The sequence below is a fragment of the Gekko japonicus genome, unplaced genomic scaffold, assembly GCF_001447785.1.
Source record: "Gekko japonicus isolate JY-2015 unplaced genomic scaffold, Gekko_japonicus_V1.1 scaffold574, whole genome shotgun sequence".
NCBI lineage: Eukaryota > Metazoa > Chordata > Lepidosauria > Squamata > Gekkonidae > Gekko > Gekko japonicus.
The window spans coordinates 22,475-39,541 of NW_015159725.1; the positions used below are offsets into that span (position 1 = coordinate 22,475).

Sequence of the window (17,067 nt, forward strand, 5' to 3'; positions counted from 1 at the left end):
TGTGGGCAATAGACCCTATAGGCAGAGGTCCTGATGTTGTGCAAGGTTTTCTTGGTGGTCCAGAATGTCATGATGTCAGTGGTGAGGTGGCAGGAAAGTAATTGGTGGGGGAGCAGAGGTGGAGCCAGCAAGGGAGGAAGTGGGACCAGAGGGAGCAGAATGCAATTTTCTTTTATCCCCCAAGTCCTCTGGGGGGGGAGTATTGGTAGAGATGAGAAGTGGTGATGAAGGGAGGAAGCTAGAAAAAGGAGGAGGTGTTAGGAATGGAGTGATAACATTGGGGGATGGTTTACAGTGATGTGAAACAAAGAGTGGGATGTCCGGGGGGGGGGAGTTAAGGAAATGAGATGTGAAGAGTTAACATGAGCCTAGCAGAGAGAGGACGGAAGAGGCAAAATGAGAGCATGCAAGAAAGGGTTGAGGGAATGGCATGAGGCACTTAAAGGGTGCTGTAGAGGCAGCTGAGGGATAACAACAAGAGGGGAGGAGGGTGGAAGTGGGGGGTTAAATGGATAGGGAGGTTTGGAGGGGGGTGATAAAGATGCAAAAGATGGAAATGCTTTGGGTGGAGGGGCAATGTGGGGATGGGAAGGGGAACAAGAAGAAGCTGGAGATGCTCAGGAAAGGTATAGCAGAAGGACTGTCACAGGCAGAGGGAATGATAGGGGGTGATGGGTTAGGGGTGTAGAGCATAGGGTGATGAAGTGACCATTTATAAGGGGCAAGACAGAAGTGGAATTAGTGGGTTAAAATTAAATGTATAAAGATGGGACTAAGGGGAAGCAGAGATCTAAAACAACTGTATTTAACCAGCTCTTCATCAGCTCTGTAATTCATGCCCCTTATTGCTGTTTGGAGCTCATGCTGGGTTGAAGGGGTACGTGAGGAAAAAGCTCAGTACTTTATTGTGGGTTCCTATTTGTTTAATAATAATTTCAAATTATGCCTTCCTTAACTTAGTTGGGAGGGTTAATTATCTGCATGTTCAGCATCCCCACCTTCTCAAAAATTAACAGGATCTCATTCTGCTGGGCTGAAGAATGTTCAAAAATGAAAGGCAATTTTACGAGTCACCATCTGGAGGCCCGGCTTTCCCCCCAAAGCAAAATGGAGCTGTTCTAGTCATTGGATTTCAGAGAAGGGCACCCTTTTCTTGCCTCCTCCACCTGCCACTGCTTACAGAATGAACATGGGGAAGGCCTTATTTTGACTTCCCACAATAGGTGAAAAAATAGCTAAGGCCAGTATTGTAACAATAGTAATAAGAGGAATGCCAGAGATAGTAGAAATCACAAGAGCCAGCAGCATTGTCTACAATACGCAGACTAGCTCAGGGTGCAGTCCTTGCTGCAGAACTAAGGCTAGGGTTGCCAGGTCCCCCAGGGGGGGCGGGGGGTTGCCCGCTCAATGGGCCCCTTACCCGCGGGCCCAGATCGGGCTGCCAAGGGGAACCCCACCCCCAAAGTGCCGGGATCGTGGCAATGTGCCTAGCATGATGACGTCACCTAGAGGTGATCTCATCACGCCGGACACATTGCGGGGGGGATGCTCTATCATTCAAGGGAAAAAACTCTATGGTTTCCCCTCGGATGATAGTGGCCCCGCCCTCAATGTGCCCGATGCGATGAAGTCACTTCCGGACTCCCCCGCCGCAGCTAGAGGCAGGACCTGGCAACCCTACCTAAGGCCCAATCGGCATCTAGCATTTGCTCCGCTGTTTTACCAAACCCACACTGGAACAGAAAAAGATGCAGCTCAAAACCACATTCAAATACCCCGGGGCCAATGCCGTACTGACTGCAGAGTCACCCTGAATGGCCATAAAACAGCCATAAATCTATGCAGACGGCTACCATAAAACTGAGAGATCAAACGAAGTGAAAGCAGCATTCAGTCTGGGCACTGCCATAAAATCGGACAATCAAAGAAAGTGAAAGTGGCATGCAATGTAGAGGGGAATTTCTGTTCCAGTGTGGGTTTGGTAAAGCAGTGGAGCAAATGCTAGATGCAGATTGGGCCTATGTTATGGCTCCAGTGGCCTGGCTGAGGCCTTCAAATGAAGGGCCGGGTTCTGTCGTCAGGACAGCCGCAGTTACCCAGGGCATGTGAAATCTTTAGTCTCCCTTAGGGAGAACATTAGCTAATGGCCACCCTCTGGTGGCTGATTGTGGAATAGCATAACAGTGTTATGGCTGGCTACAGGTCGTCTCTTCTGCAGATGCCTGAATAAATGCTTTGTCAGAGCTGGGATCAAAACTGAATGAAGCTGGAATTCTGAACATGTAAAATGGAAGAAAATTATGTAACATCGAAAATTAAATTCTTTGAATTTGTTCTTAAATGCAAATGGGATAATTTCTACAAAACAAAGCAAAAACCACAAACAAAACACCCTTTCATTTGCTGTTGTGTGGCTGCGGAGAAACAAATCTTCACTTGTGCTAGGTTTGCCTCCCACCTTTGTGTATGATCTGCTACACTTAGTGCTAGGGTAAAAGATGGAAATAAAAGTGATTGGGAAATATTCTATGTGTTGTGTTCACCCACTGTGTATTGTGTATACCCAGAGTGCTCACAGCCGAACACATTCAATGTCAGGATTGTTGGATGATGTATCGAAAGCACCAAAATATGTCTCCCTGTTTACAGGAGGAGGGGTGTTGGAACGACTCCCCACCCCAGAATCAGGACTCAGGGCAGGCTGAACATTTTCCGTGTAATTCTCTTCCATCTGAGAAGGTGACAGCTCCTGTTTCTGCCTGAGATTCTTGAACCGTTTGAGCTTCACAGGATCCTTAATCTCTCTGGCACAGTGAAGCAAAATGAAAATGTCCCGCCGGAATTTGGAACTCATTCCAAAGTAAATGATGGGGTTGTAGAAACTGGCAGACTTTGCAAAAAGACTGGCAAGGATGCTAGTTAGAGGCGGCACTGGATAACCGTAGGCAGACCACATAGAGCTGACCGCGTATGGAGACCATGCGGTGATAAAGGCTGTGCAAATGACTATGGACACCTAGAGGAGAGAAGAAAAGAATGAGAACCTTCATTTCACATTTCCCAGCCTCAGACAGACGGGATTGTAGTAAGGGCAGAATTATATCAGTGGGTTAATTGGAAACCTGGAAATATGATACACGTCTTGACCCATGAACAGTCTCTCTCTCTCTCCTAGCTTGCTTGTCCTTTTTAGATTGATGAAGTTTCACACTGGGGATCAGTAAACCCAATGGCCTCTATCAACGTTTCCTCTAAGCTGTGGAGTCTTGTGAGCAAATATTCTACTTTGTGAGCTACTGGCATTAAAGTTGTGAATGAGCGATTTGGCTACTGCATAGATTAGTCTGCTCTGGAGCCATTCTTCCTGAGCTAAGACAAAAATGTGTGAGCCGGAGGCTAAAAAACTGTGAGCTAGCTCACACTAGCTCAGCTTAGAGGGAACACTGGCCTCTACCCAACTACCCTCTCAGTTGCTAACCCAGAAATAGGCAGGTATGGTAGAGGAAGTAGTAGCTCTGGCAGCAGCTCCTTGGTGAGCCGGGGGAATCCTATCCACCTCCTTCTATATTTACTTCAAAGTAGCTCTCCCGTAGGAGCTGCTAGCTCAAGTGGTTAAGACGCTGAACTGCAGGCTGTGGAAGGTCAGTAGTTCAGCAGTTCGAGACCCGGGTGTCGCATGATGGAGTGAGCTCCCATCTCTAGTTCCAGCTCCTGCCAACCTAGCAGTTCGAAAGCAAAAAATTGCAAGTAGATAAATAGGTACCACTTCGGTGGGAAGGCAACAGCGTTCCGTGCACCTTGGTGTTTCGTCATGCCAGCCACATGACCACGGAAACATCTTCGGACAGCGCCGGCTCTTCAGCTTGGAAACGGAGATGAGCACCGCAACCCTAGAGTCAGACTCGACTGGCTTTCGAGAAAGGGAACCTTTACCTTTACCTTTTTAGCCCACCCGTAATGCTAGTTACTGGGCTTTCCTGCATTCTGATAGATCTAACTGAGAATAAAACAGCCGATATTGCAATGCCCCTGTATAGATCTATGGTGTGGCCTCATTTGGGATACTGTGTACAGTTCTGGTCACTGTATCTCAAAAAGGACATCCCAAAAGGGACATCCTGGGCAACCAAGATGATTTGGGGGTTGCAGCACCTCCCCATGAGGAAAGGCTGAAGAGTATGGGACTTTACAGTTTAGAAAAGAGATGACGGGGAGGGGGGCATGATAGAGGCTTATAACATTATGCATGAGATGAAGAGAGTTGACAAAGAAATTTTTCTCCCTCTCCCAAAATACTAGAACTTGAGGGCATCCGATGAAAGTGGTGGGCAGTAGGTTCAGGATGGACAAAAGGAAATACCACTTTACGCAGAGAGTGATTAAAATGTGCAGTTCACTGCCAGAGGATGTAATGACAGCCACAGGAATAAACAGTTCTGAAAGGGGATTAGATAGATCAACAGAGGATTATCAGTGGCTACTAGCCATGGTGGCTGAGGGGAACCTCCACATTCAGAAGCACTAAGCTTCTGAATCTCAGAGCCAATAGGCAACATCAGGGGAAGGGCTCTGCCTCTATGCCTGGTTGTTGGCCATCCAGAGGAACTGGTTGGCCACTGTGTGAGACAGGTTGCTGGACTAGATGGATTTGATCCAGCAGGGCTTATGTTCTGATGGTATATTTTAGCTTTTCCCACCTATGCATTCCTGAAATTTGGACCGGAAGGGGGATTGTATGTACAGGACTCATTTGATGTCTCATCCAGCTAGCTATAGGCTTGGCTGAAGACTGCATCGAGGCATGCATGACCCCTCTTTGGATTGGAGCATAGGCACTCTGCCACGGTTTATCCATAAAACATTATCTTTTTCTTATCTCTATTTTTCTCTGTTCCCCTCCATGATTCAGTGAGCAATCTTTCATTTTCTTTTTGACCCACTGATATTTATTTTCTACCATTAGATCTAATTTGTAGACAGAAGATAACTGATCTGTTTTGGATATACACTTTTTAAAACTTCCAGACTGACCCTTGTGACGCTTCGTTCCGTGCGCCTCTGCCTATCAGTTGGATCGCCCATCCCACTTAGTGCATGGCTTGACTTGACTGTATTGATGATGGACACATATGAGAAAATCATGATAGTCACAGGTAGAAAGAAACAGCAGATGAAAATGGACACAATGTAGGCCTTGTAGACTGCTGAAAAGTTGGCTTTTGCCCAGTCTATTTCACATGTTCCATACATGCGGTCTAAAAAAATAACATAAAAAATTGGTTAATTGTAAAAAATTGGTTAGTTCAGGTTTCTATCCTTTAAGAAGGGTTTCCATCCTAGAATTATTAAGGGAAAAAATTATCACAGTGACTTACTGAATTGTAATAAATGCAACAATAGGTTTTGCTACAAAATATTTCCCAAGATCCCTGAGCCTATAAATGGCCTAAATTCACAGTAATCCTTAATGACTACTGAGAAGGAATAGACTTGCAAGTCCCGGGGAGGGGGTTGAGTTAGATAATTCTGCAGCTGTCCCAAGTCTTTGCTTGGGTCTTCGTTTCGGCTCCCTGGGGGTGCTAAAAACAAACTGGGTTACACCTGCTTCCATCAACAACCCTATCTCCTGCCAGACTGACTCGTATATCTAGCACTCTGTGCCTATGCTGCTGTTAAGAGGCTCCGCTTATTTGCTGCGCCTCCCACTACACTCTTACCATAAGCTCAGGGGTGATCTATTGCAACTTCACAATTTTGATCTATCGTGTTCCAGGGATGGCAAAATTACCTGCTGCCCCTGCCTGTAACCACAATTCACATAGCAAGCCTGGATAGGCATGGTGTTTTCCAGAGATCAGACTTAGAGCATTCAAAATATAACAATGTTTAATAAATAGATAAAAATAATATACACATCCTGTTCAAGCATTTCAGACTGAGCAAAGAAACAAAGAAAAGGTGAAAACACACTTTCTCTAAACTTTCTATAAACTCGGAACTTATCCTAAATGATGTTTAATGGGGACGGGCTAGCTTTACTTGTAGTTGCAGTTGTTTAAAGTTCAGCATTACCTTAGTTCTCATGGTTGGGACTTCTCTCCATTGTCACTTGCTGCATAGGCAGGATGGAATCCCTAGGTAAAAGCTTAGTCCATCATGGCGTGTGCTCCCAACTTAGCAGCAAGATGCAAGAGAGCTTCTGCCTTCTTTCTGTCCTGAGTTTAAGTAATCTCTGTTTTCTCCATCTCCCTTGGTATGACCTCACTATCCCTTGCTGTCTCACAGGAAGAGTTTTCGTTATTATCACTCTCATCTTCCAAGGTTTGTGGCTATAGGTGTCACTTACTAGCAGGGTGTGGGATGATAAACCATTATCCTGTTTTGTCCCGAGTCAGTAGCATAACCAAGAGCTTGAGTGCTCTATGCTTGGAGCTTGCTGGCTCCTTTCTCCAAAACCCTTGTTTCTGCCAGCTATGAGTTTGCCATTGGGATCCTGAGAACACAGAGTATGGTCCTCATGACTGAAATATTGGGGTGAATTCTTGTGTGGAGAGAATCTTCATACACATGCTTTTCTTGACACCCTTGTGCTATTTGAAACAAGATTTTAGTAGGGTGAAATTCAGCTTCCACTTACTGCTTCTGCTCTTGCTACCAATACATGTTTCTAGATCCTGCCTATTGCCACCACCATAAGGACCTACTGTATCCCATAATTCTCCTCATTTAGTTCAAGTTCCTTGTCATGCAGTAGGCTCTTTTTATCAAAAATATGACAATTTTCTTGGTTGGGCCAACAATAAATAGGCCAATATCCCACTATGAATAATAAACACAAATCTGAGTGTGTATGTGAACAAAATATAAACTCCATAGTATGCTGCAGGTTGTGATGGTTCTTGGTTAAACTAGATAGTAGAATGTGTAGAAATGCTAGAGATAATATTGCACATATTTCAGTACTATGACAAATATTTCTTCCAGGGCTAATTAGAATGGTTCCCATTGAACAGTACAAAATATGAAGTCAAAATTAAAAATTTACATGATTTTCTTAGGAAAATGTGCAATCTTCCAGTAAAAGGTAGGTTTTTATACATTATTAAACCTCAGGCCTCATTTCCTGCCGGAGTGCACAGGAGCGATGCTCCGTCAGTGAGGACCCCAGGGGGCGGGCACATGCATCGCCCTGCCCCCGCCCTTCCCAGCCCCCCCGCACAGTGGACGGACCCGGGGAAGGTCTGAAGGGCCCCCTGCCCCCTTTCCCAGCCTGCCTACAGGGCTCCCGCTCCTCCTCCAGTGGCAGCAGGGAGCCCTGCCCACCCCACCGCCGCTGCCCAAGACCACACCAAGGAGAAGTAAGGCAGCTGAGGGGCCTTTTTGTATGAGCGCCGGCAGCACCACACGTTGAACCTGGCTGTGCCCCTGGAAAGGGTGGTTTCTCATCGCTCCTTCCCACCACCCACCCCACCTCCCCGTCCCAGACTCTCTTGGCAGAATGGCATTAATGAGGCTGTCTGCGCCCACTGGCCTGATCTATGCGGCCCCAAGAGCTGGTGGTGGCATTAAACAGCAGGTAGTAGTAAATCGCGGCCCAATCTAGCCACTGCTTCTCCTCCTCCTCCTCCCTGCCTTACATGTGTGCCTCTTTCTTTCCTTTGCCCTGCTGGTTTCCCAACCAGCGCTCAAGAGTGCTGGTCCATCCTCCCCCGCAGAGAGAGCAGCGCCCCCAGGCTGCAGCATCGCAAGACCTGGGCTTGGAGAAGGGGTCAGGTGGCTGCTCCCTATTGAGGCTAAGCTGGGAAGTTTCCCCTCTGTTTCTGCCTTCTGCGGCTATGGCGGGGGCGGGAAGAGCTGGGACGCTTTTCTCAGCTGTCCCCCTTCTGTAATAGCCTAGGCATCATCCAGTGGGGGTAAAAACCTGGAGAGAGGTGAAATCTGTCATCTCAAAGAACTTTGTAAAATTGGAGTTAATTGCACCCCCCTCCAATCTGCCCCAGCAAGCCCACCGTTATCAATCCATTTCAGCTACTGGGAATCAGTCCCATGCATCTCTTTCTGTCCTCCGCACCAAGTTGGTTGTGACTTGCTGGGGCACAGGAGGATTTAGCAATCCAATGCAAAGTGACTCCAGTTCAAGTCCCATGAATCCCAGGAGCTTCGGCTGGGGACGTGCTAAAACTAAGGACTGCATGGGCAACTTTCTGCTGTACCAGCCATTTGGGTCTCGGTTAGTTAGGGGTTTTTTTTGGGGGGGGTGTTTTGAACTGGCCATACTTTGCAATCGGGATGGAGCGCTGGATGGAAATTGGTATCTCCCCCCCCCGCCGCCAAAACCCAATGACAGCTCTCTGGGCGAGGTTTTTACTTTCGCTCTGCTCCCTTGCATCTGCTGAGAAGTGGTAGCTGAAAGCTACGGGGGTTTGCTTAACGTGGGCCAGGTTGGTGGCTCAGCAGTTCATGAATTACTTTACTTTAAGTGAGATTGGCAGTCTTGAGGCTCTGATAATATCTACTTTTGCTAGAGTAAATTCTTCTTGTAAGGTTCTTCAATAGGGGATGATAAAAGTTTTCTCCTTCCGTACACTTTTTAGTTACTTGCAGTCAGTGTAAAGGTCTGGCTTGCTTCTGGGGCTGCAACCAGATGTTTGGTTAGGTTAACGGAAAGTTTTTAATGAATTTTAAAAGGTTGGTCCTGATTGGGCTATTTTTTTAAAAAATGATCTGTTTAAGGCTGTTATGTATTGAAATCTATGTTATGCTTGAGTTCTAAACAGGATTGTAAATAAACCAATCAGAGCTGCGCAATGTCTGGGAGGGAAGCACTCTGATTGGACCTTATCTGTAAATAGTTATTGGCTGTTAGCTGACATGTGGGCGTGGCCTCCCAAGCCCGGACTGTTTAAAAGAGAGCCTGTTGCTCTATGTTTTTGTCTCGGATTTCTTCTGACTTCCTTAATAAAGTTGATTCACTGTTCACTAGCTATGTTGAGTCTCGTAGGCCCCTGCCACATGGGGGAAAAAAGACACGAGGCGGCGGGATCAGATAGATTCCCTGAGCCGCCACGCAGTTGCTCCCCGGAACGATCAGATGCCAGGGGGAAGCCACTGCAGGGAGAGCGAGGCAGCCAAACTGCGCATGTGTGCGTGTGCGCAGTTCGGCCGGGAGCCTCGATTGCTCCTGCAGACGGGCGCACCGGCGATCTCACGGCCGCACTTGCTGCGCCGTTCCAGGTTGGTGCTACCTTTTACTTGGGGTTTTTGCTTATTGGAAGGGGTCTGTCTAGTGTGACATAAAAATGTGGCTCACTTTATGAATAGTCTTATGCCTATCGGCTGAGTCCTAATACTTTGTTGGATTCTGAGCTCGTGCTTTCTGGAGCTGAGTAGTTCTGACAAAATCTGGGCTCATTTGAAGAGGAGAAGCTGCATATATATCGACTGTTTACAAGGGTGTAGACTTTCCAATTTCCGGGGGGGGGCTGGGGCTGGGCCAGAGGCATTGCTTTGCTAGGAGCAAGGGTGGCTCCCGGGGGAGGCTGAGCACCTTCCTGAAAATTTCAGCGGGGGCTGACGCCCCACCGCCCCCACGAAGATTACGCCTATGACTGTTTAGGTACTCTGCCAATCGGAGGCAAACACTGAAATCCTCAGCAAAGTAATATCCTTCCAATAAGTCCTTTGATGTTTAGGGTTGTACTGAAAGATGTGTTTTTACACCTGCCCTTTTAATTGTGACAAATTACAGTGTTCAAATGACTTTGTTCAAACTTATGCACACTGATTCTCAAAATTGCCCATACTTCAGGAGCTATTATTGTTAGTAACTCAGACTCAAAACACTTACAAAGAGAGCCAGTTTGGTGTAGTGGCTAGGAGCGTGGACTCTAATTGGGGAGAAATGGCGCGGCCACTCGGCTTAGGATCGCGCTGCAAAGCTCAGTGGACCCCAGCTTTTTCTCTAGGTAGGCTCGCCAGCTCTGAGTTAGGAAATACCTGGAGATTTTGGGGGTGGAGCCTGAGCAGTGGGTGTTGCCTTCTGACACACTTTCGGTAATGTCAGGGGGTGTGGCATAAGCAAATAAGTTATGCTAATGAGTTATGCTAATGAGCTCCTGCACCTCTTATTCTATGAAATTACCGCTGTTAAACCTTAAACAGCTGGTTCCTGAAAACAAATCTAGGAAATAGAATTTTACAAGCCTGAAATTCAATTTATCTAACTAAACCATAGAAATGCCACTATTCCCAAATACCAGTATCCATCTAAGAAAATGAATTACTAGATTACTATCAATATCTAATTCAGTTCTAGGGAGAAAACCATTACCTGTATAACTGCCCCATCCCGAAACTGGAGCTACTGACCAGAAGAAAGCTGCTACCCATATAAAGACAAGGATCACAGAGATGCTGCTGTTGCTGATACAGTGCACTGGAACACAAAACAGCAGATGCTGTTGACATGCAACATTTTACAATTAAATAATTAAGACATTCAACTGGAACCAAGAAACTTATATCCATAAATCTGGAAGACCATAAATTCAATTACCTTCATATAATTTCCAAAAAAACCCCAAACCTAGATTTAAGACAATTATATAGATTTTAAAGATGAAATGTCAATGACAAAAATATATCCTATAACTACACCCACAGCCCAGTCTTGTCTCCCAAGTGAACACTAAGCGAAATATCAGAAGAACACTGTACTCTGCTTTTGAACCATATGGTCTCAGGGCTCTGACTGTTAATGGCATAGATAATGGTACAAAGCCAGGCCTGAAAAAAAATCTGCAAACATATATTTGCTCTTCACTGTTACAGCATTTACTGTTTCAGCAATGTTCTCACTGTTAACGTCTTTGAGAAAAATAAGTTATGAATAAATGGCTTCATGCCCAGATTAAATCTAAGGGAGGAACAAACACGGCTTTGAAACAAATATTTCTGGAGAAGATGTCAGTTCCAATGCTTAAGAGGTGTCTACATTATGCCTTCGGAAGAGAAGAATTAGATGGTTTTAATATAGTCATGTAAGAGTCACACAACTGAGCATATAAAACCTCCCAGTTCTCTCACATTTGGATTGTGTGGACTGTCTAATCTTTCTGAAAGCCCATGGTGAGAATTTTATACAATTGTATTTTATCTTTTACATTTCAGGTAAATATTTCATTGACATTTGCCAGTATATTTCATTGACATATGCAAGTATTTTTATATCATTGTGATTCTTTTATATTAAATCATTTATAGAGTGATTAGACTGATTTTAAATAGAAGTTTTAAAAGTTAATATGGGCTGCGGTCACACGTAACAGAAGCCACACAAGTGAGATGGAAAACAGCCGGAGTTTCCGGGCGCGATCTCACCAGCACATCTGGGAAGCGTAGCGCTCCCGTGGCTCAACTGAGGCTTCCAGCCGAAACTGCGTGGCAAAAAACTAGTACCTTGGAGGTACTAGTTTCCGGAAACTGCGGAGCAAGGGCGGGCGTCTGATCGCGTTTCCGGTGGCATCCGGTGCCCGCCCATGTCCCCTTGCAAATAAGGTGTGTTTTTTTGTCCAAGTCTCTGTGGATGCGCATGCGCACCCAACGGAGCATGCGCATTTGTCATGTACACAAAAATAAAAAACAGTTTGCCGCAGCGCGCACTTCTTTGTTGCGCGCCGGCTTGTCCTGTGATCGGCACCTCTCCCTTGCCATGGAACCTCCACGGTACCTCCACAGTACCTCCACGTAACTGATCGCGTAACTGCGCAGTAGTTTGCCCCAGGGCAAACAGCCATGCTTCTCCTCTGCAGTTTCCTGCCCGTGTGACCGGGGCCATGAATGATCTTTGGCTGGGGTACAAGGTTTTCACTTGACACCTGGAATAAATAAACTTTGGATTTCAAAGAGGGCTGACTACTTGGAGAGACTAGTTATAGGAGAGAATAGTCATATCAGTACAGCCCTGTGGTCTAGTGGTTAATATATTGTTTTGAAATAGACAAAGAGACTCTTTGAAAGTAATGCTTCCCCCATGAAAGGTATAAAACTGAGTCAATATGAGGCTTTATTTGGCTTCAGGAGCAGTTTTCTTCTTGTGTTAGAAGGAAGGACTACCATACATCACTTAATCTGTTTGCAAAGTTTAAATGAGGGGGTAGTGGGAGTAAGATAGCACAAAGTTGCAAAATGTTGGACTCCAAAATGGCCTTCACACTTTCCACATGTCCTGACAACTGGCTGAGGATTAGGTATACAGGAATGGACTTTCTATTGACTGGGGCTAAGAACTCGAGGGCGATCTACCCTCCCCCTTCCTTTCAGTCTTGGACCTAAAGGGGACTTCAGTTCAGAGGATAAGTGGTTCTGAACTCTATCTCCAATTATCCTTTTCCAAGATAAACACAAAAGATTCCATAAGAGATGAAGGGATGAAACAGATGAAGTAGACAGTTCCTTCACTGCTGAAAGGATGGGGGAAAATAGCCTCAGAGGATGTGTGACATCCTGTGCTCATTCTTGTTCTATATCCTCCATCCTAGATTCTTTTGGCATTGAAGGTAGACAACCACTGAAACTGGCACAGCAAGAACTGGTCTCTGAGGACGCAAGATCAGTTACCCACCCATCCCTTTGGTGGTGCTGGAGTTCCCCTCCCCCTGAACTGTGGATAATTACTTGTGATATCGTATTGGTAATAACTACAGGTAACAAACTTAACACACTTAACTTGCACTAAAATCAGTAAGGGTTAAACCAGGGGTGTCAAACATATGGCCTGCAGCCAGTGGTGGGCTTGTATCCTGCCTGCGAGCAACTGGCTCTCTCCTGCTTCCTTCCCTGGGGCTGCTGCTGCCACATCGCAGCTCAATTTTGCCAGTCTCCCTCAATCACATGGGGAGAGATACAAAGTCAAACCTTTTCCCCTCCATTGGCTGAGGTCTCCTCCTCCTTCCTCCTGACTGAGATGGGAAGGAAGGAGAGAGGAGGAAGGGAGGGGGAAGGAAAGAGCCAGCATGAGAGAACAAAGTTCATGTCCATTGGCACCTTTAAGACCAACAAAGTTTTGTTCAAAGTATAAGCTTTTATGTGCATGCACACTTCTTTGCAGAGAGAGAAAGAGAGAGGGAGGGAGAGGGAGAGGGAGGGAGGGAGGGAGGGAGGGAGAGGGGGAAAAAGAGGGAGGGGGGGAGGGAGGGAGAGGGGGGATTTACATTGAGATTGCCCTGCTCTGCTGTTTACTTTGAGACCTGATCACACACATGTTAAAAGAAAGGAAGGGGGCGTGGGAAAGAGAGGCCTGGATAAGGGGAAAGGGGAATTTAAAGGAAATCATTTTGGCTTATTCTGATTTTTTTTTAAAGATTAGATTTCTTTGTGCCTATCTGGGATTTTATTTTATTTTTTTAAAAGACCCTGATTAGGAATTATGACATTTGGATTGGATTCCATTGTTTAATTACTGGAAGTAGATAGCTAAGTATTTAAAAGTAAGTTTATGGTTCCATATGTTCCAGTTCAACATGTCTCCCCTTTCCCCCTTCCACCTTACTGTCTGCCTTTGCTTTTTTAACTGTTTCATTATCATCACTAGTACAGAGTGGATTCTGTCCAGTCTAAAATCAACACATTATTTCCCTTGGAGAGATCCCCCCCTCTCCAGTTCAAACAGATGAAGGGGGGGGGGAGAAACCTAACAGCACAGCTTTCAGTCTTTATCAATGGAAAGGAGCAAGAGTCCAGTAGCACCTTAACAACTAACAAAATTTGTGGCATGGCATGAGCTTTCATGACTCATTGCTCACTTCTTCAGATACAGCTAGAATATGAGTCCATCTGTCCTTATATCTTGGTGAGTGGAGTGATTTCAGATGCCAAATGATAATAGCAGGCGTTGGTAATGGGACAGGAAACCTAGGTCTCAATTCAGTCCAGGAGGATACATTGTCTTGAGCTTCATTTCAGTTGCAATTCAGCAGTCTCTCTTTCTAATCTCCATTTAAAATTCCTTTGTAAGAGAACTGCTACTCTTAGGTCAGCAACTTAATGTTCTGGAAGGTTAAAGTGTTTTGAATGTTGTGGTTCCTAATGTCAGATTTATGTCTATTTATTCTTTGCATGATCCTGGACTGAATCCTCCTGGACCAAATCAAAAGCTAGGTTTCCTGTCTCATTACTAATGCTGATATCACCACACTTACTATCCCTCTGCATATCGCACCTACTCCAATGAAGCCTGCTATTGTTATTTGCCATTGCCATTCAGCATCTGAAATACCTTTATAAAGTTTATATCTCTAGTACCTGGTGTTACATTTTATGCCACTCATTGCCCAGCCCTACAAAGTGACATTTATGTCAATCCAGCCCTCATAACAAATGAGTTCGAAACCTCTGGGTTAAACAATCAACTATGTGTATAAATCCCCCTAATTACAAAATAGGCATTTCTAGCTTTCTCTGGATTATTTCCATGGCCAGCAAAATATGAGCTAAATTCTAGTTAACAAAAATGTGTTGCTCCATTTATTTATAATTGTTTTGTATTTGTGTAAATAACACATTACTGGAGCGACTTAAAATTACCCTATAGCTTTTTTTAAGGCTTCAAATTCTGTTTTTAGATCTTGGTATGCAACAAATAATATAAGAAGGGAAGCATCCCTGCTGATTTGCTTGAAGCCTTTCTTTGATATAATATGTCTGTCAGGGCTAAGTTTATTCACCACTGTGTCCTTGAGCCTTTCTTGTTACTGAGAAGGTTGTAACAGAGTCTTGCAGACCCTTTTTGTTTAATTTTAAATGAATACTTTCTACTTCTTCATATTGGCACTTCTATTTCCCTTGTGAGGGGCTGGGCCTTCACTTCTTGGCTTTGGAACAAGTCTGGGCTTGTAATCTCCACCCGACTCAGCGTTTGAAGGCCAGAGAAACATTTTGGATCCATGCCCTCAAGTCTATAACTCTGTATGGTTTAATTAAACAAACAGGTTGATTGGCTTACTGTATAAATTTTTGATAGTTTTTCATTTATTTGGTTGGTCCTTTGTTATATTGTTCTAATATTTGAATATTGATGCATTGTCACACTGTGGGATCATGTAACCATTATCATGCACTGCATTAGGATTACATCATTCAGTACCAGACTATATAAGCTAACTACACGTTTAATAGCACTGCTTTCTATTGAGGACGTTTTGGTTTTTACTAATTGGTTACATCGTTACTTTCTGAACCACAGTTGATGTTTTATACACAATTGATGTTTTAGTTTTTGCATTTACATTTTACCTATATTATTTTACTAGATATTTTTCTTATATTTTTAGATACACAAAAGTAATAGCATATACCACCTGTGCATATGCACTGGACAGAGGATTTAATCTTAAAAGGCCTCATAAACATTCCTGTCCTGTGTCTATTAATTTCAGTTTTGAAATAAGTAATGTAGGGGGTTTGCAACCATATTATAAGTAAAATTCATCACATTATATATTTTAGAACAACTAATACCCATTTTTCTCTTTTTTCGACAGCATTCCTTTTTTGGCTATTTTTTTGTAACATGTGCCTATATGTACATCATATTGTTTGACCTCTGAAGAAATCTTAAAAGGCCTCATAAACATTCCTGTCCTGTGTCTATTAATTTCAGTTTTGAAATAAGTAATGTAGGGGGTTTGCAACCATATTATAAGTAAAATTCATCACATTATATATTTTAGAACAATTAATACCCATTTTTCTCTTTTTTCGACAGCATTCCTTTTTTGGCTATTTTTTTGTAACATGTGCCTATATGTACATCATGAAGGCCTGATTGGGCCGAATGTGTTAGATCACAATAATTGTTCCTTGTGTGCATGTCATTTGTATTTGTAAATGAGGCTTTCATTGGGCCCTTATATATTTTTTAAACTTTTCTCAAAATAAATACATGTATTTTAACTTATAATAAGTCTATATGAGGTTTTCACTATTGGTCCTCCACGAGTTTTTCCTCCACCTTACCTTTTGGTTCTTGATTCAGTTTTATTGGGTTAAGTTTCTTTTTCCTCCTTGGTTCTGTTGGATCTTATAGAACCATGAATGGAATGCGGGACAAGGGATTTTTGCCTCTTGACCCTTCCAAGTACAGGCCCCCACCCCCAGTCTATCAAAAGCTGCTCCTGTGGATCTGGTGACCATAAGGAATGGTGTGAGATGTGGCCTGGGGAACTGCAGCCAAAAGGGGGGATTAAGCAGAACTGTTCTGTCTTGCAGGAGTTCTCTAGGGTCCAAACCAATATATATCACATATATTGTGATATGTTAATGATAGCAGGGCTGCTATATTAAAAGCTCCTAGGATTATTTATAAATAAAATTCCCTTCTCATTATTTCTTGGCAGTTGAAGTTCTTACTTAGGACTTGACTTTTATAGTAGACTTGTGAGTCATGCAGAGTATAAAGTTCCTGAACATTTTTCTGTATTCTATAGTAGCCATTCCGGCTCTAGACAATCAAGAGTTTTGGATGGTGGAGTGAAAGTGTGAAGGATGATAAAAAGCAATGCTTGGATGGTGGAGTGAAAGTGTGAAGGATGATAAAAAGCAGTATAATGGCACATATTAGGTAGAGTACTATTAATTGTGACAAAGATCTGTGGCTGTTTTTCTGCTGTGTACAAGGATCAAATAAAGGACTATTGTAATATGAGGACCGAAAACATTTTGTGATCAGAGGGTTACATAGTCATAATGTGTCCAAACAGTGAACAATGAACCTGATTCCCTATGGCAGTATATTGCTACATTATTTTGTTTTTCTAAACCTATAAGTAAATCAGGCTTTAATAGAGCAAATCACAAAATTTGTGTTTAAAATGACTTACCTTTATTTGGATGACAGCCTTTTATGTAGCGGGTCACACTTATCACTGTGAGTGTATTAATGCTAGCAAGACCAAACAAAAATGTCAGAAATCCATCAATCTGGTAAAAACAAAGAGCAAAGGAGACTGTCACTTTGAATCAGCTTTAGAATACCAGCAGCAATTAAAAACTATTGGGGTTGTTTTAGTG

The 17,067-nt window shown here is 43.8% G+C and overlaps 1 protein-coding gene across 1 annotated transcript in view; it reads right to left on the reverse strand.

The window, feature by feature from the left end:
• Positions 1-2,572: 2,572 nt before the first annotated feature.
• LOC107120468 (visual pigment-like receptor peropsin) overlaps positions 2,573-17,067 on the reverse strand; it is a 75,278-nt gene continuing 60,783 nt past the window's right edge. The window contains exons 6-9 of the mRNA XM_015423210.1: positions 16,878-16,977; positions 10,331-10,435; positions 5,032-5,255; positions 2,573-3,016 (exon numbers count right to left, since the gene is read on the reverse strand). Coding sequence (XP_015278696.1) covers positions 2,573-3,016; positions 5,032-5,255; positions 10,331-10,435; positions 16,878-16,977 — 873 coding nt within the window. The remainder of the gene's footprint in view (positions 3,017-5,031; positions 5,256-10,330; positions 10,436-16,877; positions 16,978-17,067) is intronic.